This window comes from Hyperoodon ampullatus, assembly GCF_949752795.1.
Source record: "Hyperoodon ampullatus genome assembly, chromosome: 17".
In the NCBI taxonomy this organism is placed as follows: domain Eukaryota; kingdom Metazoa; phylum Chordata; class Mammalia; order Artiodactyla; family Ziphiidae; genus Hyperoodon; species Hyperoodon ampullatus.
This window is the reverse complement of record NC_136930.1, coordinates 27,195,923-27,221,716: the sequence shown is the minus strand read 5'-3', so window position 1 is coordinate 27,221,716 and position 25,794 is coordinate 27,195,923. Positions and strand designations below refer to the sequence as shown.

The following is a 25,794-nucleotide window of genomic DNA, read 5'->3' as shown; positions in this document are numbered from 1 at the left end:
TATGTCTGACTTCCCTATGTTAATGCTTAATGGATAAAACCCTGTTAATAAATTATAAGCAGTATTCACAAAATTTTAGTGCTAAAAGTTTCTTATAGGCCAAATACCCATTCCTTTATATTAAGTATGAATACTTTTATTAAAAACGTTAAGTCCATAATGAACAAACTTCCTGGTTTTGGCACAGCCCATTGTAATAGTGGACTGAACACTGGGACTGAAACTGAGCAGGACCCTGTGGGGCTCCTGGGCATGGAAGCCTTTCTGTGTCCCCATTTCTTGTTTGTAGGGAATAGACTCCAGCCCCCATGACCTTCCCTGAGTTCCAAAGGGCAGATTCAAACAGTTGCTAATGAGGGAAGGGAGGGGATGCAGAGACTAGGGAGAAGACGACCTGACACCAGATTAAAGGAACCAGAGAAGCTCATCAGGAGACCACCTGAGGCCAGATTAAAGGAGTGCAGGCACTGCACACACCCTGATCCTTATTAGCCGTTCCGCCCTTGAACCATTGCTATAAAACTCCTCACTTCCCAGGTTGGGACACAGTTTTTTGAGGCACGAGCCTGTTGTGTCCCCCTTTGCCCAGCAAAGCAATAAAGCCATTCTTCTCTATTTCACCCAAAACTCTGTCTCTGAGACTTGATTCAGCACCAGTGTACAGAGGATGAGTTTTCAGCATCAGGACCATGAATCAAGTCTTTTTTTTTTATTCCCAGTTGCAACAGTTGGTAGCTATGTGACTAAGGGCGAGTCACAAACTCTGTGTTTAAAGTTTGTCAACTATAAAACACAATAATCCTGCCTGTTCAGCCAACCTCACAGAATTATTGCTGGGTTCAAAATAAGATATAAGAAAAAAAAACAATTTATACATTATAAGAAACTATGCAAATAAAATATATTCTTATGAACAATAATTTACTTATTTTATTAAAATTCCATTAAATTAAAAATCATATTACCAATCTTAGTCATAAAAGCATTAATGTATAAAATCAGGCCTTTATTGTTTTGCTCTTAAAGACATGATAAACAATGCAATATAAGAGATTCTAAAAATTGTCAGGCTTTATGATTCTTATTAAGTTTAGGAACTGCTAGTTATATGAAATGATTGTTTCTTTTAGGATCAAAAGGACTCCAAATTGCAAAGCTGTGACCAGCAGGAGAGAAAACTGCAATAGGTTCCAAGTCAAGGTCTCTGTATTCATGCTTGGTTGTAAAGCAAAGTGGAACAGGGTCCATTAGCAAATAAACAAATGACTGTATTATCAATCAAAACTTTCTGGGGAGTATAATAACACCTTTTCAAAGAATTAAAATATGAGAAATCAAATTTCCAGGTTCTGTTAGACTTGATATAATGGGAACCTACCTCTATATGAGATTTTTTGGCTACCTATATGCCATGTTATCTATGCCATTCTGTATCTTGACATGAGCACTAGTCACTAAACCATGCTACCTAATTTTTAAGGCAATCAACTTTGTAAATTATTTTAAAAAGTCTAGTTATACAGCTTACAAGGTAAAACCCTCATTTCCTCTAGAGTATTTTATAAAATCCATAAAACAATGGCATATATGTATACATTTTCTTCCCCTTCTTTAAAATCAACTCTTATCCTCAGCTGGTGCAGGCCAACTGCTACTTAAATGTGTTTTAGCTTCTTCAGGAACTCACTGTCCCTGGTAGTCAGTGATTTCCTCCTCTAAACTCCACATACAACAGCCAAAAATATCACTTGCTGCTTTCATTCAAACAGAGTTTGAAAACAATAATCACAGTAATAAGAATGAAATATTTATACAGCAATTACTATGTGTCAGGCACCATTTAAATGCTAAATAACCCATACAAGCCATATATATATATATACATAAATACACATATATATAACGTTTAAACCTCACATCAAACATTAATGTAGGAAGTATTATAATCTTCATTTTATAGATAGAATGGAAATAAAGTACTTGGCAATTACCTATGTCCAGCATGTTTTTACCCTCCTCACCCCCATCCCGTCCCGTTCTACACAACCCACCCATCCCAATTCAGTTTTATGTTTAAAGATATCCCACATACTTTAGGACTTAGTCCTTACTTTTGCAGTTCAATACTTTTGTCTCTTTCTGCTTTAAGTTTCCTTTCTTTGTTTTCAAAGTTTTCTTTCACTTCTTTTACTTGCATTTCAAGATGGCACAGAAGCTCTCCTTTACCATGCCACTTCTGATTAAGTGTACTAATATGAGAAGAAATAATTTAAAAAATAAAATTGGTTATATGAAATTATTAAGCCACATGTTATTTCTCAACAGGAAATTCGTATAATACCTGTAAGCTCTTCTAATTTCTTCAAGTTCTAATTCCTTTACTTTCAACTGCTGTTTTAGTTTTTCTTTTCTTTCATTGTGTCTTTCTAGTTTCTCAATTATTTCATCCAGTTGTGAAGATTTTTCATCAAGTTGTTCTTGGGTACATTTTTGTATTTCAGTGATCTTTTCGTGTAAAATTTTGATTTGTTCCTCTCTTTCCTGTAAACACTTCATTTTTACAGGAAAAAAATCATTATTTAAAAAAATAATTATTTTTATTAATCTTATATTTTCTTTTCTTTTTTTTTTTTTGACAGTTTTTGCTTTATTTATTTATTTATGGCTGTGGTGGGTCTTCGTTTCTGTGCGAGGGCTTTCTCTAGTTGTGGCAAGCGGGGGCCACTCTTCATCGCGGTGCGCGGGCCTCTCACTGTCGTGGCCTGTCTTGTTGCGGAGCACAGGCTCCAGACGCGCAGGCTCAGTAGCCGTGGCTCACGGGCCCAGTTGCTCTGCGGCATGTGGGATCTTCCCGGACCAGGGCTCAAACCCGTGTCCCCTGCATTGGTAGGCAGACTCTCAACCACTGTGCCACCAGGGAAGCCCAATTTTTATTAATCTTGAATGTCTCATTTCCTAATTAATTCAGTATGATTTAAAATTATTATAAAAACTATAGATTAAAAAATAAATTGAACATTCAAAGAATGTTTTAGAAAAGATTTACAGAACATTTAAAAAATCACAATCAATAAGGAATAGCACTACTACTATGTTTTAACTGCCACTAAGAAAGATGCACTATTTACACTTTTTATTTCATTAAGTTAGTAACTACCAACCACACAGAGGGAGTAGAAGGAAAAGAAAACTGTACAATGAAAATTTCAGTTAACATGGAATACAGCAAAGACTTATGTTCACTGTGCATGTATGACACAAATTAAAATGCTATTTCTACTATGCTAACAAGCGTCTTCTGCATGAGGATGATCAAATACTTTAAAATAAAGTATGATTTCATCACTATTACAATGTCACATGAAAATAGGCTCTACATCCCCCAAAACTTCCTTTTATTATATCTTCTATACTATGAGTCATACTTTATCCTCTATTTGCATATTACAAATCAGAGGATAATGAAAGCCCAAGACCACCTTAGGCACTGTAAAGCGTTTGCAGGTATTAGGCCTTATATGGGTTATTTACTTCAATGAACATGTTTGCTTTTAGGGGGTATGCCTGGATGGCTGGAACAGCCCTGCTATAACACCAACTACTGATATCAGTCTCTGAAAGTGAGAAAAGATGAAATTGGCAGTTTTTGTTTTTACCCTGTTTCCCCTGTCCCACCTTGCCTTTTTTTCCCTTTTGGGAAGAAGATGTAGGCAAACAAACAAATGCTGAACAAAGCTAATTTAGGCATGAATTCATCAGTATTTTAAAAAATGTGGTTCAATTCCTCAGTGTGTTATATATCTAAAAATTCTACGCAAAGGTATCAGGTAGTCTTCTAGTCTTGACCAACATTTGCATAAAAGGAATGAATTGTTTATTCTCTCCTCACAACTCTCGTACTTAAGAGTAATACTTAAGTACTTAGAGGAGAGCAGTCTTGACACATATTATATTAGGAATCCACAGAAGCTATAGAAGATTCTTATGAAAAACCCCATTAATAAAAAGAATAACATTGTAGCATCAGAGAATTTTGTGATCCGTACTTAAAAGTACCAAAATAATACACAGGAGGAAACCAAATCTCAGAAGATTTGTTTCTGATTTCCAGTCAGAAGCTAACTACAGGATCTACTTAATTGAAAACATTGAACTCCAAATTTTGCAGATTAGGTCATTATCCCTTTAAGTTATTAGCTATGATGAATTTACTGCTAAAAGAAATTATGCCTAGCTATCTCTGTATGTTCTGTGATTAGATGGAATGCACCATTAATGCTCATATCTTTGAGACTGATACAGTGTTCTTTAAAGTAAATGTACTAAGTTGTGAAAAGAAAAATGATGAGTTGAAAATCTGAAAACTTTTTTTTTTTAACCAAAAATCTAAAACTAAAAGTCATCTGTTTTTTGGCTCCACTATTTATTCATTTCTAGTCATTTCCTCCCAAAACTCTGCTCAGAGATTAATAAGCAGTAGTCTTACTGTGGAAGTAGTTATGTCAACCACAAGTATTATACCAAGTATAGATTTTTAAAACAAGAAAAAATGCTCACTGCTAAAAAATTTAAATAATTTTCAGTGTAGCTTGGCACGTATGACAGATATAATTGAAATTATGGTTTCATGCAAAACCAAAAAACCAGTATAATTGTTTAGGGTTATACAGTTCAAGCATTCACAGCCTAAATCTAGCTATGGATATAGCAACATGGTGATAAATATGTTTCTTTATTTTCTGTACTTGACGAAGTTAAGTTCTCAAGGAGTTTCTTAAAAATGACTAAGGGAAAAAAAACCCAAATCTTAGGTAGTTATAATTACTCTAAAGAATGAGTTCCTAACTTTTTGGGTGATAATCTTACTTACAAGTTTCTTAAAAACCTTTTCTCAGCTATTTTTATACCTTAAAGATAATCTCTAGAAGAAAATTTTGGAGTTCAAATTTGATTCACTGTTCAAGCTAACTTTCAGAATATTTCTCCGGAAATTTTCATGTAAGATACTTTGAAACAAGTGATCCTGTTAGTATTCTCTCTTAAGATAGGCCATATTGAAGAAGAGGGTAAAAACGGTTTCCCTTGGGAACAAGCATGAATCTTTTACATTCTTTCTATTCAGATACTTTAAAATACAGGATAGTAGGTTCTGTCATAATTTCGAAACGTAAATTAGCAATACTGGAAGATACTAAACAATGAAAAGTTTAAATAAAATATTTGTTTTTGTGGTTCCTAACCCTTTATGGACACTACTTCCAATTATTTCAAAGGGCCATAATAACATTTTCCATAAAATTTTGAGGTAAAAGTAATTTCAAGTTAATAAGTTAATAAATAAATGTCATATATAACTTTTAAAAGCAAAGAGGCAAACATAAAAGAAAAAACATGATAATATGTCTTAAATTCCATAACAGTTGGGATGCACTGAGACAAATATTTATTATTATACTTTGATCCACAGATTTTTCAAACTTTCCACATGTTCTTTTCCTATAATAAAATGTCAAACTTACTTCTTTTAATTTTCCAATGGTTTCAGTTTGGTCTTCTACGATTTTGCACTTAATTCTTAATGTGTCATTATCACGTTCATTTGCCTTTCGCAGAGATTCATTCTCCCTACACAAACTTTCAATTTGAGCCTCTAGTCTCCCATGATCTTGGGCTAGAGAAGATCCTAAGAAACAAACATCATCAGTAAAAAACTTAAAAAGGCCTTGGAGAATTTATATTTTATGAACATCTAATTTTACAATGTATAATATAGTAAATAAAAAGAAAAGCTGAATAAAGAAACAAAATATATAATAGCACAATATGAAGAAGAAAGGGGAAAAGAACAAAAAGGCCTTCTAATAAACAACTGTGGCTATTTGAGAACTTAAAACCACAAATCATGAACAAGTAACTCAGACATGAAATATTTAATGGGTCATGTTATGCTGTCCAAACAAAATCATATAATAGATTTCTATATGGAATGGACAAATGAACAATGTTCCATTTAGGCCAACACCTACTATTCATAATTTGTGAAGTCTCTAAGAATGCCTTAAAATGGTGTATATCTCTTGCCTTACGGTGACTGGAAAGGGAATGTAAGTTTACCTGAACCTAAAGTGGTTTTCATTCATAAACGATTTCACATTTCTCCACATATAACAACATAAATGTTACCAACATTTTTAGCTAAAAAAAAAAAATGAATGCTGCATATGTACAAATAATTTAAAATCACTAGATAAGAAAGAATTGTTTTCAACAACCTATTCAGTTGTAGCATTGTAAATATATACCTGTTCAGAAACGTAACCAAATTATAGTGGGGAAGGAAACCAACAGCAAAAAATCAGAGCTATAACTTCATAACAGGTGTAATAAACTACTTCCCAATCCCTAAGTATAATTTCATTCCTGTTTGACTGGCAAGTGACTACTTCTCCTTTCATATACAGTGTCACCTTCTTTCTTGGTATGTCTAGGCAGAGTTAAGCCCTCCCTTTTCTAATACCCAGATTTGTTGGATTAGCAGAATGGGCTATTTTTTCCCTTTGAAAATTGAGAATTTTACCCTGTTGTGCCAACTCATGTCCCCATACTTTTCTTTCTGTCCTTAAACCATAAATTAGCGATTCCTTGGCTGCTAGTTCGGAAATAAGCTGCATTTTTTCATGCTTGAGAAGTTCTATTTGAATACTCTTCTGCTTGTCATCTTCAATTAAAATTTCAAGTGTGTTGACTTGATTCTGTACACCACCAAAACACATTGAAAAAAATGCAAAGTAATTATTATATTTAAGTGCTTCTTTATTTTTTTTTTGCATTTTATGAGAAAAAATGTTATTTAAGCAAATACAAATTAAATGTTCCTAAATTTTACATCAGAAAATGTTTAAATTTTATTAACTAAAGATAAATGTAGGTCATGAAATAAAAAGTCAAATTTTAAGAGCCTACTCCTTTAAATGCTCTGAATTTTATTTAATATCTTAAAAGAGCAACTATACATGTAATGCTCAAAATTTCTCACGAAATATTGAATATTTATATCAATAGTCTAAAGGTTACTTATAGAAAGTGAGTCCTTTTGGGCAAAATACCACTAATATTTAAAATTGAGACAACAGAAATAAAGTAGTTAAAAAATTATTATAGTTAGGTATATGTAAAAACAACCACTACCACAAAATTAATACATCAACAATTCATGTATTTCCCAAACTTCAACCACCTCTATCACTGTAAAACTGGTACATTTACTTAGTATGCTTCTTAAAATTAATTCACTTATTTTACTTAAATACTATTTTAGTGTAAGCAATACAATCTGTGCAATCATGGTTTATCTCCTAATTATATTACTTTTCACACACGTAAGAATATATAAGTAGTGTTATCTAGTTCTTAATTGTGTACTTCCTAAAATCATCACAATATTTTTGAGAAAATGACATAAAAAATTAAAAAGGAAATATGATGTTACAATGTCTTACCTGTAAATTTGTTGCTGTTTCCTGTTTCAATTTAGAAACTTCGGCCAGTTTTGTTTTTTGTTCCTTCACCATACTGGTTAGATCTTTAATTAAAGAGGAAGATTCATTTTCTTTTCGTTGAGCCCAAACAAGAGCATGCTTGCTCTTTGCTAATTCAGCTGTGACATTTTCAAAACCATCTTTAACCTATATTTCAAAATTGCATTGTAAATAGCAGTTCTGCAAATATTTAGAAAATACCTGTTTCTGGAAACAGCTTACTTCTTTCATTTTTAGAATGTGAATAAAATTCACATATAATTGGCTTTGCAGGCTAGCCAGGCTGTATGTGTTTGTGTTGAAGTCCTCAACCCTGCTATTATAACATAAAAGCAGCCACAGATACTATGTAAACAAGTGAGCATGACTCTGTTCTAATAAAACTATTTATAGAGCCCGGAGACTTTAGTTTGCCAATCCCTGCTCTATAGTAATAGAGAATTCAGGTTTCCTAATTCCTATTCGTGCTCTCTTTACTTGACCATTTATAACCTCACTTAGCTTTGGCAATAGCAATGAAGATTAGCTAGTATTTATGTGAAGCAATAAGGCTCTAAGAATTTAAGTAATTTGGTTAAGATCACATAGCCAACATGCAAATAGAGCTAGAATTCTAAAACATAGTCCTCTTATCAAACCATATCTTGTTGATTCTGTTTTCAATAAAAAGCTAGATGCCAATTCTTACATCTTTAAATCTTCTGGCTTCAACAGTTAAAGCAATTCGGAATTCATTTTCTAAATCCATATACTGTTGGTTTAATGCATCAATTTTGTCTTGGTATTCTTTTATAACTTGTTCATGTTTTCTCTTTTCTTTAGCAATTTCTTTAGCTAAGGCTTCCTGGAACTCAGCTTCACTAAGAAACTCCCTTGTTTCAAGGTCTTTCCTGGAATGAAAAACAAATAAAAATCTCAGGATGCTGTTTATCTGGAAAGAAAAACTTTAAAGGTCTTTAAATAGTTATTAAATGTTCTATATTCCCTATTGTTAAAGATCAGCTCCTCACTTTCACACACAGAAAACTAGGGAAAGGGTGGTAGATACAGAAAGAATATGAGTTTTGACTGCGTATTCAGTGGTGACAGGGATAAGAGGAGTATGCCAAATCTTAACTTCACTGAGATAGTTCAGAATCATTTTATGGTTTCTAAAATTCTTTGGGTGCATTCACAGAAGTCAGGTTCTGTCTCACTGCATCTTCTACTTTGGTTGAGTCTTTGACATACAATAAATACAGTCTGACTGGTCCTGGTGGCTGGTTAATTGAAAACAACAGTTATGTGTGAAACTTCACCAATCTTTTAATATAGGGCCAGTTTTTTAATTTAAATGTGAATTCATTCTTCAGAGTTCTCCATTATTTTTCTTGAATAAATCAAACTCATCACACAAAACCCATTATTTCTGGTTTTGGTTTCTTTAAACTAGAACAAGTTAAAAGATATCTGAAAAGAAAATTAAGTGCCAATTTTTAGATTTTTGTGATTATTTGTCCCCCAATCTTTTATAGTTGTCTTGACCACACATATGATGACAATTTTCCCCAGAGCATCAAAATTTATATATTAAAATTTGATTTACACAAGGACAAAACCAAAACAGGCCTGAGAACAAACACAATTAACTCATGGCAATCATACAATTCAACTGGTAGTAAGCAGATAACTAGCTGAATGTGCTTAAATTACTGTGGACTCTAAAAAGCAGGTGTTGGACCAAATCTGGCCTGCTGCCCTTCTTGTGGGGAAGTAAACTTTGACTGAAACACAGCCACGTGCATTCATTTATGTGCTGTCTGTGGTTACTTCTGTGGTACAAAGAGATAGCTAGGCATAACGTGAAAAGCCTAAAATATTGATATTTTCTATCTGGACCTTCACAGAGAAAGTTTGTTGAACCCTGCTTCAAAGGGACAAAGAATACTGATAATTTAACAAGTAGTTACTTGGAAGTCAATTAAAACAGCTTTCTCTGTATTACAATGATCAACTTTTAGTTGGGCTTAGAGAAATGGAAAATGAGCTTCATTGCTATAAGCCCATACCTCAACCTCAATAAAGTTACTGATTTGTCTTTAAGCTACTAGTTCTAACTCTAAGACTGATTCTAAAGCATACATAAAAATGTCATTCTCCATGAGCTAACTGTGCCAGACTTCACCACTGCTCAATCACTGTCTAGTCTTGGCAGGGGCAGGGGCAGGGGGGAAAACCAAATAACTTTTTCCGATTTTTAAATGTCCATATTTTCCTAAAATATACATATTTCATTTACCTGTGTTCTTGTTCTTTCAGTGCAAGAAGTTCATGAAGTTGTTGCACCTGTTCCTTTTCTTGATGAAGAGAAGTTCTAAGTAAGTTTATTTCTCTATCAGCGGCTGCGGCTTTGAGTTCCACCTCTTCGATAAGTTGCATCTGAATAAAATACACACCATTACAGTATTTAGATAATAACCTCCTCTGCTTCTATTTTAATGTCAGTTCCCCAAAGACAAGTGCCTTCTAAATAATAGGACCTAGTGACTAAGCTGATTTTCAAAATTTATTAAATAATGCTATGGTCACATAAAGTGTAGTCTTAGAAGCATCAAACACATTAGCATTATTAGCATTACCTCTTATTTCACCACAGACTTTATTGAAAATTCCCATTCAGAAGGCATGAAAATTAAAAGCCTCCAAGCACCCCAAGGAGACATTTAAAAACTGGCTCTTAAACACAAGCCTAACAACCTGCAGCATTTCCACCAACTCTGCTTTGTGAATGCTGGCAGCCCTAATTGAAGAAATGATTCCATAGGTTAAATTACTGGCACATTTAAACTAATTTTTGGATTTGGCCTAACATCCTTTATGTTTACTATATAATGACATAATTTGTTTCAGGACAAAAGCTATGAATGTGTTAATGCATGGGACTGATAGAGTAAAATAGAGAAATACCTGTGCTGCTTGCTGTTGCCCTTTTTGTCTCTCCTTTTTTTCTAATGCTTTTTCCAGGGTTCTTAAGTGTCTAACGTGATCCTCTTGTTGATCTCTTGCTTTAATTAATTCAATAGTTAGTTTTTTAATTTCATTTTGAAGTCTGTGAACCATAATTTCGAGTTGTAGTTTGGAATTTCTCTCTTTAAAAATAATTTCCTTTAGCCTAAAGCATAAATCAAATGTTGCTTTAAGTATATTAGACATATAGAAGGATAAAAACTGTATTAAACATTAAAAGTTACAGTAGAGAGGAAGATTTGAAGTATGTTCCAAATTCTCCTTAGATAAAAAATGTTGAAAAACAGTATGCCTTTCGCCCATCCCTGAAACTAGCATTGGGCCAAGAGGGAAGACATTTTACATAAATTAATGAAACTTTATCTAAGAAGATGTGGTACATATATACAGTGGAATATTACTCAGCCATAAAAAGGAATGAAATAGTGCCATTTACAGAAACATGGACAGACCCAGAGATTGTCACACAGAGTGAACTTAAGTCAGAAAGAGAAAAACAAATATCATATAATATTGCTTATATGTGGAATCTAGAAAAATGGTACAGGTGAACTTACTGGCAAAGCAGAAATAGTCACAGATGTAGAGAACAAACTTATGGTTACCAAGGGGGGTGGGGTGGGACAAATTGGGAGACTGGGATTTACATATATATACTACTATGTATAAAATAGATAACTAATGAGAACCTACTGTTTAGCACAGGGAACTCTACTTGGTGTTCTATGGTGATCTAAATGGGAAGAAAACCTAAAAAAGAGTGGATATAGGGCTTCCCTGGTGGCGCAGTGGTTGAGAGTCCGCCTGCCGATGCAGGGAACACGGGCTCGTGCCCCGGTCTGGGAAGATCCCACATGCTGCGGAGCGGCTGGGCCCGTGAGCCATGGCTGTTAAGCCTGCGCGTCTGGAGCCTGTGCTCCGCAACGGGAGAGGCCACAACGGTGAGAGGCCCACATACCACAAAAAAAAAAAAAAAAAAGAGTGGATATACGTATATGTATAAGTGATTCACTTTGCTGCACAGCAGAAGCTAACACAACATTGTAAAGCAACTATACTCCAATAAAAATTTTAAAAAAAATACAAAGCTGTAGTAACTAAAACGGTATGGCACTGGCACAAAAACAGACACATTGACCAATGGAACAGAATAGAAAACCTAGAAATAAACCCACACATATATGGTCAACTAATTTTCAACAAAGCCCCTAAGAATACATAGTGGAGAAAGGACAGTCTCTTCAACAAATGGTATGGGGAAAACTGGATATCTACAGGAAAAAAAATGAAATTGGGTCTTATCTTACACCATACACAAAAATCAACATGAACTGGGTTAAGAACATAGACATAAGACCTGAGACCATAAAACTCCTGGAAGAAAACATAGAAGGAAACTCCATGATAATGATCTTGGCAATGATTTTTCCATGGGGACACCAAAAGCATGAACGAGAAAAGCAAAAATAAACAAGTAGGACTACATCAAAATAAGAAGTTTCTGCACAGCAAAGGAAACAATCAAGAAACTGAAAAGGCAACCTGACAAATGGGAAAAAATATTTGCAAACCATATATATGATAATGGGATAATATCCAAAATATGTAAAGAATTCATACAACTCAAAAGCAGAGAAACCACAAATAAACCAATTTTAAAATGGGCAAAACCTTCAAATAGACATTTCTCCAAAAATACGCAAATGGCCAAAAAGTATACAAAAACATGTTCAATGCCACTATTCATCAAGAAAATGCAAATCAAAACCACAGTGAGGTATCACCTCATACCTGTTAGGATGGCTATTATCCAAAAGGCAGAAGATAACAAGTCTTAGTGAGGATATGGAGAAAAGGGAGGCCTTATACACTGTTGGTGAGAATTTAAACTGGTGCAGCCATTATGGAAAATAGCATGGAGGTTCTTCAAAAAATTAAAAACAGAACTACCATAAAAGTGGGATCCACCAATCCCAATTCTGGGTATATATCCAAAGGAAATGAAAGCAGTATCTCAAAGAGATACCTGCATTCCCATCTACACTGTGGCATTATTTGCAGTATCGAGATATGGAATCAACCTAAATGTCTATTAATGGATGAATGGATTAAAAGGTTATAAATAAATAAACAAACAAACAAACAAACAAATAAATAAATGCCATATTAGTCAGCCTAATAAAGAATGAAATCTGGCCATTTGTGACAAAACGGATGAACGTGGAGGAGATTATGCTAAGTGAAATAAATGGTGATATCACTTATAAGTGGGATCTAAAAAAAGTTGAACTCATGGGACTTCCCCGGTGGTCTAGTGGGTAAAACTCCACACTCCTAATGCAGAAGGCCCAGGTTTGATCCCTGGTTGGGGAACTAGATCCTGCATGCATGCTGCAACTAAGAGTCTGCATGACGCAACTAAAGATCCCATGTGCCACAACTAAGACCTGGCACAGCCAAAATAAGTAAATAAATATTAAAAAAAAAAAGTTGAACTCATAGAAACAGAGAGTAGAATGGTGGTGACCAAGGGTCAGGAGTGGGGGGAATGTTGGCCAAAGGGTACAAGCTTTCAACTATGAGTAAGTTCCAGAGACCTAATGTACAACATGGTGACTAAAGTTAAAAGTAATGCATTGTATACTTGAAATTTTTTAAGCAAGTAGATATTAAGTATTCTCAACACACAAGAAAACAACTATATGAGGTGAAGGATATATTAATTCGCTTGACTGTGGTAATGATTTCACAATGTATAACAGAACATCACATTGTACATCTTAAATATATACAATTTTTATTTGTCAATTATACCTCAACAAAGCTGAAAAATAAAATATTGAGTTTGAGAAAAAAAATAAATTAATGAAACTTTATCTTTTGTGAACTTTACTATTCAACAGCAAAACTACAAAACACATTTTTTCAGGCATTGTGCTAGATGTCAGCTTAAAAGCAAGCAAGATGAATAAGATACAGCCTGGTCTTCAAGGAGCTTAATATCTAGCAGAGGGGACACAGATGCATTTATAAAGAAAGCTACAGGAGAGAAGCAATATCTGAACAGATACATGGAAGTCAACTCTGACTTCCCTGTATCTTCCCCAGACACTAAGTACTATATCCTAGTACTATACTACCTCTGTGTTACTTAGAGCCTTTTGACTAAAAACTCTTAACTAGTTTCAGTAAGAAAGGAGAATTTATTGACCCACATAACCAATTCAGAGGCTGGGGTGGCACTATTCTGAGGGACAGCTGAAACCGAGGATATGAATACCATCAGGTCTCTCTGGTTCCCTATAGGCTGGTTTCAGTTTTTCCTATGGCAGGCTTCTTTGTAACATGCCAGGGAGATGGGGAAGGCTATAAACATCTCTGACAGCAGTGAGAACCAAACAGAAAAGGTTATCTTTCTCTAGTTCAACTTAGAACTGAGCTCTGGGAAAGGCTCTGGTTAGTCCAATTTGGTTCATATGCCCACTCCATGCAGCGGTCACTGTGGCCATGTGGGCTAAGGCCAGGGGCTCACCTCTTAACCAATATTATAGGCAGAGAGGCAGTTCATGACAGAACAGAAGTCAAGTGTTTGAAAAGGGGACAACGAATAGCAAAGACATAGCCTCATGAAGGAATTTCTGAGCTAGGCAGCCACTCCAATGTGTACCTACTATAATTGCCTACTATAATTGTACTACTATAAGTGCTCATTCAAGGAGAAGAAGAGATAAAAATTGAAAGAAGCCCCATGGAAAAAATCTTATGACCTTTAAGGAAAAGCATAACTTTCAAAATAATTGCCTATAGGAAACAGAAGAGAAAAGTTATTGTTATTTCAGAAAACCGTTTGGTATTCACACATCTTGGAATAAGACAATCCTATATTACATAATTTACTACAGAAAAAAAAAGAGAGAAAACGGGAAATGGAATAAGATGGAATAAAAACATTAGAATTAAGAAACTTGGGTTATCTGGTACTGAAGCCCATTGTTGAGAAGAATATGCAACAGAGACTGATTATGACCCAGAATGCCTAAAGAAAAAGTGTGCCAAGCCCCGTCCTTTACAGAAAAAGTCTGCCAATCCCAGCTCTACACTCTTCATGTTTTTCACTTATAATACTTTTTTTATTGATCTGACATCTCCCAGCTTGAGGGCTCAAATTAATATCCTGAATCCTTTGTTAATGTAAAAAACTGACAAAGCCCTAAACCTTTAAATAAAATTAGTTCAAACTAAAACCACATGCATAGTTTTTTTTTATAATACTACAGCTAGTTTAAACTAAGGCATTCCAGTTCCAAGTTCAGCATTCTTTGTGCTATGAGATAACTTAAGGTTTATAGACTTTCCCCTTACCTATCTGTAGTAAGAAGAGCCAGGCTATGAATATCTTTTTTTTCATTTGCATGTTTATGCAGTTCATCAATATAATCCATAAGTTTCTTTTCAGTTTGTTCAGCTTTCCATCTCTTCTCTCTCTCTTGGTCTAGTTCCTCAACAAGTGCCTGAAAGAAAACAGTATTGTTATGTGAACTTGGAAAAGTTACCTAACCTCTCACTGCCTCAATTTTCTCATTTATAATGTGGGAATAAGAGCATCTAATTCAAAGGGCTGTGGTGAGAATTAACCAAAAGAATGGAAGTAAAGCATGTAGAACAGTGTCTGGCACAAAATAGCCACTCAATAAATGTTAGCTGCTATTAATATTGTCATAATGATTTTTATTATTTTCTAAATATTAAGGCCTTTATACCTGAGAATAAGGCTACAAAACCAATAGCATGAAAGGTGTGAAATGTTTCAAAAAGTAATCATACTATTAGAAGAATAGTGCACATTACAATCCTAAGTATAACCAGTTGTTCACAGTAAAATAAGGGTAAGTTAATAAAAAAGATAAAATAAATCAATGTGTGCTAAAAATTCTTAACATGTGAATGATTAAGGAAAATATTGAAGAATTTTAAAATTCTTGAATGCCTCTTAATCTGGAATCCATGGGTCCAAAACTGGGTTTCAGGAGAGCCCATGAATACCCTGAAATTATATACAACATTTTATGAGTTTCTCTAAGGAAGTTTTTCTGCAAAAACCCATAGATTTCCTTAGATATTTAAAGGAGTCTGAGACTCATAAGTTAGGAACCACTGCTTTAGGAAGAATTCAAAAATTCAGACATGTTTTCTCCTCCACAAGCATACAACAAAATGATTTCACTGAAATCTGATCTTAAATAAATGTGTAATTTCCATTCCTTTAAAAATTACAAAAATAGTAACATTACACAAAATCTGGAAATCAGGAAGGGGAAAATAACCCAACCGCAACCCCCAATAAAATTACATGAAATATTTTTTTGCTCATAAAAACATGCATAGTTTTTCTGGGACTAACTTTGAATTTAAAACTAAGATTATTCATATCCAGTTTTTCTTAATCTCTTCAATCATACCCGGTAAGTGGCATTTTCTGAGCTACCGTTGTTTACTTTAATTATTTCAGTCTTCTGATTTTCTGATTCTTCTAATATATTATTGTTCACTAAAGATGATCTTTCTTTAAAGAAAGGTTGTTTTATTTTACGATTACAACTGCAAAGAAAAAACCACAAAAAATAACTCAAAGAAATGTATAATACTTATAACTATTTTTCACAACTTAGGTAATGACAATCCAGCATAAAGAGAGACTTTTATATAAATTTATATGAAAGTACTGACTAAATTTGAGGCTGCAAGGCTGAAAAGTCAAATCTTTTGACATTAGAATAGTAAAAAAATATGACCATGAGATAGCTTTAAGAAAGAAGCCAGCAATAGTAACTTCTGTGTGCCTTATCTGAATTTCTGGAACTAAAAGAAGTACCTTATAAAAGCATTGTTGTTTTTACTGTGGTGCTTAACAGTTTGAATAGTTTTGGAATAATATGGGATTTTTGATCTTCGAGGAATTTTTCTATTGCTTTCTTTTCTGTTTCCATAGTCACTTTCAGAAGTCACATCCGTGTCTCTTTTTGGTCTGAGATCTTTCTCAGGAACATTATCTATTAAAGAATTAGAAGTCTAGAATAAAAAAAACAAAGTTTTTAAAAAGTTCAATTCGGTATAAAAGAACATAGTTTGACATTTTCTAAAATGTTATAACTTTTTACAAGATTAAAGATTTATAAACTAGGTATGTTTGGAATTAAAGACAAGGGATTCAACTTCTGGTATGGACAAGTAAGCTCCTATGAGGTTGACGCTCTCAAGATAACAATTACAAACTGGGGAAAAATAAAAACAAAACAACAACAAACAAACACTACTTGGAATCCTGGAAAGTGAACAAAAGTAGTCTTATTCTAGAGGAGAGTTGACACCTGGAAATATGACCAGAATAGATTGTTTCTGCTTTATGGCTTTTATCCTAAGAAAACAGCACAATTGGCACTATGTAGGGAGTCTTAAAACTCTGGTGGAAAACCCACAAACTTTTGGGTCTGAAGAATCTGAGGATAGTATGGAATAGACTGCAAGAAGCCCAGCAAAGGATTAAAAAAAAGCAGCAGTTAGTCAAAGCAAGTTAAATGCTTGCTATAACAAAACTATTAACATTCTTTGGAGGCCTATAGCAGCATCTCGATTCTCCACAAAGTAACATTCACACTGTCCAGGACAAAATCCAAAATTACTCACAGTAGGAAGAACCAGAAAAATATGACCTATTCTCAAGAGAAATGACAATCAATGGAGACCTGAGAGGACCTAAATGTTCAAATAAGCAGAGAAGAACTTTACAACAGTGATCATAATTATGCTCAATGATATAAAAAGTGCTTATCATGAATGAAAAGGAAATTCAGCAGAGAAGTAAAAATTATTTTAAAAAATGGAAATTTTACAACTGAAAAATACAATGTCTAAAGTAAAAATTGACTGGCTGGACTAATACAGAATGAGGTGATAAAAGAAAGACTATGTAAACTTGAAGATAGTTCAGTGGACTTATTCAATATGAAGAATACAGAGAAAAAAAGTTGATAAAACGGACAGAGCATCAGGGGATTGTGGGACACATCAAAAGGTCTAAATGGAATTTGAAAAAAGAGGAAAGAGGGAATGGGACAGAGAAATATTTGAAGCAATGATGTCCAAAAATTCTGAAATTGAGTAAAAACATAAATTTACATTGCATAATGGTAAAAGAGTCAGTTAAATAGGAAGAAAAAGTAGTCATAAATGTGTATGTGCTTAGTAAGAGAGCTTTAAAATATGACAAGCAAATGTTGAGAGAATTAAAGGAAGAAATACACAAATCCACAATCATAGTTGAAGAATCTAACATCTCACATGCAACTGATAGAACTAGACAATAAAAATCAGTAAAATTAAAACTGCTGCTTATCAAAAGACCCTTAAGGAAATGAATATGCAACCCACAGACTGGGAGAAAATATATTTGATAAAATATTAGTATTCAAGATATAAAATGAATTCCTATAACTCAGTGATAGACTAATCACTCAATAAAAATATGGGCAACATTTTTGAACACTGCACAAAAGATTCAATAAGTACATGAAAAAGTGCTTAACATCACTGATCATTAGTGAAATGCAAATTAAAGTCACAATGAATATCAGTATACACCCACTAGAATGGCTAAAATAAAATCAATGCTAACACCAAACATTGGTGAGGATATGGAACGACTGGAACAGTCAGTTTACATTGTTGGTGGGAATAAAATGGAACAATCACCTTGGGAAAGCTCTGGCAGTTTCTTATATAACTAAACAAACACCTACCCTATAATCTAGAAATTCTAGCTCTAGCTATTTACTGAAGAGAAATGAAGACCTAAGTTCACAAAAAGACTTGTACTGTAATGTTCATAGCAGTTTTATCCACAAACCTGGAAAGAACCCAGTGGTAAATCAAGGGATAATGGGAAAATAAACTGTGGTATACTCATACAACGGAATACCACGCAGCAATAAAAATAAACTACTGATACACATAATAATGGACTGATTTCAAGGTTATTCCGAGTGAAAGAGGCCTTACACAAAAGAGTATATATGCTGTATGATTCCACTTATATTAGGTTCTGGAAGGAGTATTAAATAGTCTATGGTCAAAGAAAATGAGAAAAGTGATGGCGAGGGTGGGGAGTGCAGGAGAGGAACGCCTGTGAGCAGCAGCACGAGGGAACGTTTTAGGACAGTAACGCTTACCTTCCTAAACGTTTGGGTAACAGGCCTATGTACTGTCAATTCAGGGAATACACACATCTTTATTTTACACCAAAAGTAAAAAAAAAAAAAAGTAAAAGTAAAGAAAACTGTAAAAATATACTGAACTATAATGATATGATATGCAGGCTTAAGTATTTAGGGGGAAGTATACTGATATGTGTGCTTCACTTTAAAATGTGTCATAAAATAAGACAGTTTGATAAATGAGTAGATGGATAGACATATGATGAAATAAGTATAGTAAAATGTTGATGGTGGAATCTAGTTGGTGGGTATACTGCTAATTCACTAAGAAATTCTCTTAAATTTGTTCTAAGTTTTAAAATGTTCATAATAAAATGGTGGGGGAAAATGAAAACTTAAAGACAAAACAGCCTTTCACAGAGAGAATTCTCAAAATCAGTGTAACAATTATAAGCCCAGTAATTAAGAAGAATAATCATCAATATATTATAGCACATTTTCAGTAACTTTATGACTTCACTTATAATTTAATTGTATATATCAACTGAAATTCAAATTGTATGTTTACCCTTTATACCAAGTAAGTTAGCAAACAAGAAGTCCTTCTAAACATTTTTTACATGCATAGCAACAAATCATCCTTTTTCCCCCAGAGAGCTAGACTCCTATTCTTAGTTATAAAGTAGGAAGAATTATCACTAACTGAATAAGAAGCATGACAGTGGAAAGAATACCAGGTTGGATATCAGGACATTTGCCTTTGAAGTTCAACTCTGCCTCACTAAAATAAAGGACTCTTAAATAAACTGCGTTTCTTTTCTATATAACAAGAACAACAATATATTAATCTCTATCTACTGATCCTTGATTGAGTTATTGTGAGAATGAAATGAGGATGGCATAAGAGAAGCTGATAAGTTCACTTCAAATTTAGGTTATTAAGCTTAAATCTAAGTTCTGACATTGAGAAAGAAGAGCCAGCCATTCTAAGATGGAAGATGAAACCTGAAGAGATGAAGAGCCTAGTATCTCAGTAATATGTTATCAGTGATGTCAAAGAATGCATCTGCCAGCATTCTTGTCCCAGATCTACTACAATCTACCTCTGTGGCCCAAATTGAAATCTCTAGGGATTTTTGGCACACAGAATCCTTATAGTCTTATTCACGCACCCACCTAAGGTAGACCTCATGTTTATCAAGCATTGCTAATGTTATAGCTAAGACAATAGTTCAGGATTATTAAAAACCCATCGAACCATAATCATTCCATAAGCATTTTCCACTACCCACCCCCATTTTGAGAAAACATTTAAATATTAAAATTCAACTACAAATTTCTAGGTCAAACTGACTTTTGACTAATAGCCTTTTGGGCCTATCCCACAGTCTTTCTCCCCCATGTCCAGGTAGGGGATAAAGGAAAAATCCATTTCATTCTGGGAGGTGTAGTGTTCAAGGAAACAACTGTCAGTATAGATCAGAGCAAGAATGCTAGAGAGAAGGTTGGAGACTCAAATAGTAGTAAATTCTAGGAATTATGGATCATCCACATAGTTCAAAGGTTTCTAAAAACCAGAGACCCAGTAGCAGGGATAAAAAAGGATTAGTATTTCAAGAAAGCAGAGGTTATTTGGTAAGGGTCTGCTGTAAACAGGAATTATATAAAATAACTTGCTATTTAGCTATAGATTATAGAAGTGGTTTTGACCATGAAACAACTGAAGAGAAAGTAGAAGCCAAAAATAGCTCACATATCCTCTATGTTAATAAGCACTGAATCCAAAGAGTTCTATTTACTTGAAATAAAAGGTGGGTGGGTGGAAATAACAACAAATAATTCCTTTGGTGCAGAACAACAAAGGAATTACATAATGAAGATTTGAAGGAGGATATTAAGGAAAATGAGTGAAAAATGTTTTTTCTACCACTACTACTACAATAGAATCCTATTTTAAAGAAAGAAAAAAAACATGCACACCAATGCAATAAATATAGATTGTTTCTGGTGGGTCAGCTTGTATGCAATTTTATTGCACATTTTCTTACTATTTTTTTCTTCAACAAACACACTGCTTAGAAAAGTAGGAAAAATATTTACTTCATTGAGAAGCTGTAAAATTTGGTCATCTAATTTCTGAAGTTTCATCTCATTCTGATAATCATTTTCATTATTAACTTTCTCTGGCTCAGACGAAGGACACACAGATATAGAGGATGTCAAACCAGTATCTGCTGGTGTACTTGCAAAGTGATCCAAGGGAGCTACCTCATCGATAGGTGGTGTTACCACTGGCATACCATCAAAGATCTATGACACAGAAACAAACCAAAATCCTTTAAATTTACATTTATTTATTGATTAAAATTTGAAGATATCTTTTATATTAGAAAAAAAAAACGTACTATACCTCATCTTCACTTATATTTAGGGGAGAGTCAGAAGAAACTAAATTATCCAAAAGACCTTCAAAGCACTGTAGGCGTGATGAGCTTATTTCTGCCATATTTACTGGTTCACCAAATATGTTCTTACAATCTAGGAGTCTAAGCTGTGGCAAAGTCTGGAGCATAACTGCTCTGTACCCTTGGAAACAAATCATTCAAAATGAAAACTCAAGCACAAAAAGAAAGGTTAATTATTTCTAGAATGAAGTAAATTTATCAGCTACCAAATATATCACCTGAATGATAAAATTTGTCCTGGAATGCAACTAATAAACGTGTAATAAAAAACTACTTAGTTCTTCTCCAGTACATAATCATTAAATACAAAACAAACAAAACACTACCCCCCAATCCCTCCCAAACAACCCTCCTGATGAAAGTCAGAAAGTTAAAAAATCATCATTTCTGGATCTATCTTTCATAAAATTGCTGTAAAGCTATAAATGCATGAAACCAGTAGCAGTTCATTCCAGACGGAAAACCAAACATATCTCTTGTTTATCTGTAATATGATTAGTATAGATGTAAATCAGGATGATGAGAATAACAATCAGAGAAGCAAGAATTTTGCTAGTGAGGCCATAAGCATTAACAAACTTAAACATTCCTACTTTCTCCTCTTAAATTCCATATAACTAGGATTAAAACAGACAATCTATCAAGTATTTAAGAATATGTTTATTTTCCCTAATTACATATGAGAAGTCTGGCAAATTAACATTAATTTGGTGTTTAGGCTAATAGAAACACTTCAATTTTGATAAATTTTAAAACCAAGTAAAATAAAGTGGTTGGAAGAACTATAAAAGAAAGAAGTCTGGAAAATTCATGTTAGAAATTTTGAGGAAAGAAAAGTAATTTCAGTAATAATTCTGGGGAGAGGGCAACTGTGTTCAGAGAAATACCTCATCTAGGAAAGAAAATGAAAAACAAAGGTTCAAACTATAGGAACTAGAGGTTCTTGAGACGAGATTATTAGGCAAAAAATCCAACTTGTGGGTCAGTAAGTTAAAGTTGTCTTAGGAATAAGATTTTTTTTCCACGAAAAGGGTTTCCCCCCAAAATGGAAATCTGCTCTGATTTTTAGGGAGACTCTATCATAATACGGGCTTAGGAAAATAGTTGATCTCAAATCTAATATATTCTTTTGCAAAGTAAAATTATCAAAATAGGTTTCCATTCTGGGAAAAGCCTTCTCATAGCTGCATATTAATGAGAACACAGCCTCTGCAGCCAACTTCTACCCAAACACATCTTTAGAATGTATATTCATATTCTATGTTTGTATCTTATTGTTGGGTTAAGCAATTTGAGATAAGTGAGTTCTAGAAATGGCAGCCTGGTCTGCTTTATCTTTGCCAACCTCAATGATTTTGAATTAGATCAGATGGCATTTCAGCAGCATCTTCTATATACCTTGTATCTTAATAAGTTTAAGCTTATATTAAGTTTAAGCTTTCTTCTTAAAGAAGTCATTTACTTGTTAATAATTTAACATATTCACATGGTGTAAAATTCAAAAGGTATTCAGTAAAAAGTTTTCCTAACATTTCCTGATTCCCAGATGCCCTTTTCTCATTTCCTGATCCCTACCTACCTAATACTGAAGTTAGCCACTATTATCAGATTTTTGCATAACCTTCTTGGTATTTTATATATATATATACTCAGCAAACACACACACACACGTGTTATCCTTTGCACACAAATGGGAGCGCATTATACACAATGTTTCGCAACTTGCTTTTCTTTCTCTTAACAGTAGTGTATCTTGGAGATAACTGCTTATCAGTAGCTAAAGAGATTCTATATTCTTTTTTATGGCTGCTTAGTATTATACTATAAGAATATATCATAAGCACAATTTAATTTTGAGGCATTCACTTATCAAATATAAAACTGTCTAAAGAGAATTACTTATCTCTTCAGCTTGTGTTCCTCTTTTAACAGCAATTTAGTTTGTCTTAATAATTTATTTGCAATTATACTTTTCCAAATGCATAATAAAAAGTTGCAAAGCTTAAGACAAATTCAAGGAGGTCATAAATACAACTTGCAGGAAAATCAACTGTTACTAAAAGTATTAAATTAATCGATCATACCTGGTAAATGACAGACAGGATTATCTTCTCCATTTTTCTCCAAAATAAGATTACTCAAGAAGTGCAATCCTACGGTACACTGAAGTAGGTGATGGATACTATCTATACAATTACTATGTAGGTCAATATATCTAAGTTTATGTTTAATTCCATGAAGGGGCATCAAACCTGCAACAGGAAAAAAAATTTTTGATGTCACAACAGTAATTTTTATAACAGCTAACTAAAAATAATTTTTATATAGGTTGTATTTCAAGAGGCAAAGGAGTAGCATTAATAAGACCCTTCTGTAAACAGCTATATCTAATGAACAGGGTATCAGCAAAGTCAATTGTTGTTTTGAAGAAACAGAGGTTTGGCATCTCTGAGGCCTTAGCCCAGGGGAACCTGGGCTGTTTAAACAAAACAAATGGGCCTCCCCAGGCCCACGTACTTTTATGAGAATAAGAATAAAGCAATGGCTTCAGGCTCTCAATCAACACATTATTTTTAATTAGGAGACATAAGCTAACACTCCAATTTCATTGGTTTGAGCATAAAATAAATATAAATAGCACCCATTTGATTTAGCTCCCTGGTAACATTTCTTGCATGAGATTATCTAGAGCATGGTAATGTTAGAAACTAGGTTTGTCGCAGAGGCTACTGGTTCCTGGCACATCTCCCTGGCCAGCCTGACTTCAGCTGCAGCTGTGGTGGACAGGGGCCATGCCTCAGAATTTTCTTCAAAATGGAGCTTGTTGAGCAAGAGTTTAGCTCAGAAGTGTGAAGGAGTTAACACCTCCAGGAACCCCTCAACAAAAGGAGAATCATCCATGGCTGAATGCCCTAGCCTTCCTTCTTCTGGAAGGACCATTCTGAGATACACTCTACACTGTTCCGATGAAGGTCTTATTTTTCAATTTTGCCTAGTTTAGTACTCTCCATGTATAAATTCAACTTTACTCACCTCCCCCCCCTTCAATTTCTTCAACGTGACTGGAATACTCTTCTCTCCTCAATGATCTTTATCATATCTGGCTAACTTCTACTCATCTTTTTTACAGGGTTGCCTCTTATTTTCTTCATAGTCCTCATCACTAACTTCTGTTCATCTGTCACACCCTCAGAAAAATCTTTGACCACTCACTACAGGATCAGATTTCCTACCAAGCATTCTTATGAGTACTCAGCATTTCTTCTTAATTTACCATCACATTTCTAAGTTCCTGTTCCATGTTACTGGTTCTTTCTTTTATGTTGTAACTTCATGTCCCTTTTATGTTTTGATTTTAAAGTGCCCCAGGGCGCATTCCTGGTCGCCCCCTTCCCTATTCATACACTCTCCAGAATCTCCTATAGTGTCATGGCAACAATCAACACTGATGTGCCAAATCTACAATACCAACCCTGATGCCCTATCCCCAAACCGCAGGTCATACACATACACACACATATATCTAATAGGGTTCTTGAATTTAAGATAGGATCCTTCATTCTTATCCCTTCATCTCTAAACCTGTTCCTCCTCCAATCTTCCCCATGTCAGGAAATAGTACCATCATCCACCTGTTACTACAAAGAAAACTCTTAATTATCTTTGATTCCTTTTCCCTTCATCTCCTCATCTCAATCCATCAGCAAGTTCTATGAACTCCACATGCAAAACATAATGTATTTACTCCTCTACATTGTTTCCATCTTAGTCCAAGTCTCCATCTTCTCTCATCCAGACCACTGGCATAGCTTCTTGTCATCTGACTTTCACCCCTGTCCTACTGAAGTCCATTCTTCACCCACTCAGCAGCCAAAGTGATCCTTTAAACAGATGTATTGAGTCACTTACTTGTTTAAAGCCTTCCAATGGTTTCCTATTGTACTTAGAATAATATGCAAACTTTTTACCCTGCTTATGAAGCTGTATGTGATCTGACTTTTGCCTGTTTTGTTATCTCCTTTTTAAGCACATTAATCACTCATTTGCTATGCTCTAGCCACAGTAGCCTTCTTTCTGCCTTTATCATGGCAAGCTTGATCACACCTTAGTGTTTCTGCATGCTCTTAATTGTATGAACTGTCATTATTTACTTACTGAAGTGTTTCTGAACATATAAAATATTATCATTCTAAGAATTATCTATTAGAACTTATAGTTTTGCAGAAAATATATACAGTAGAGTTTGATGTGTTTTAACAAACATATACGGTTATGTAACCCCTACAATGGAGACACAGAACATTTTCATCACCCAAATCACTGTGTCCCTATGTAAATCAATCTTCTCTCCTCATCTTCAACCCCTGGTAACTAATGATCTCTTTTCTGCCCCTGTATCTTTGGCTTTGTCAGAATATCATATACATGGAATCATACAGTGTAATCTTTTGTGTCTGGCTCCTTTCACTTAGCATAATTCTTTTTAGATTTATCTATGTTGTTGCATATATCAATAGTTCATTCCTTTTTATTGCCAAGTAGTATTCCATCCTGTGGATGTATCACAATTTGTTT

General features: G+C 34.1%; 1 protein-coding gene across 2 annotated transcripts in view; it reads right to left on the bottom strand.

The window, feature by feature from the left end:
• LRRCC1 (leucine rich repeat and coiled-coil centrosomal protein 1) overlaps nt 1-25,794 on the bottom strand; it is a gene marked incomplete at its 5' end in the record, with an annotated part of 33,280 nt that overhangs the window by 2,564 nt on the left and 4,922 nt on the right. Inside the window, 14 exons of one of the 2 annotated variants that reach the window (XM_079722239.1) lie at nt 2,112-2,249; nt 2,342-2,550; nt 5,520-5,683; nt 6,578-6,752; nt 7,500-7,685; nt 8,227-8,428; nt 9,817-9,956; nt 10,485-10,689; nt 14,907-15,055; nt 16,004-16,142; nt 16,417-16,613; nt 20,855-21,064; nt 21,165-21,340; nt 23,304-23,471. In XM_079722239.1, coding sequence (XP_079578365.1) covers nt 2,112-2,249; nt 2,342-2,550; nt 5,520-5,683; nt 6,578-6,752; nt 7,500-7,685; nt 8,227-8,428; nt 9,817-9,956; nt 10,485-10,689; nt 14,907-15,055; nt 16,004-16,142; nt 16,417-16,613; nt 20,855-21,064; nt 21,165-21,340; nt 23,304-23,471 — 2,458 coding nt within the window. The remainder of the gene's footprint in view (nt 1-2,111; nt 2,250-2,341; nt 2,551-5,519; nt 5,684-6,577; nt 6,753-7,499; nt 7,686-8,226; nt 8,429-9,816; nt 9,957-10,484; nt 10,690-14,906; nt 15,056-16,003; nt 16,143-16,416; nt 16,614-20,854; nt 21,065-21,164; nt 21,341-23,303; nt 23,472-25,794) is intronic. The other variant, XM_079722240.1, reaches the window with a different exon arrangement.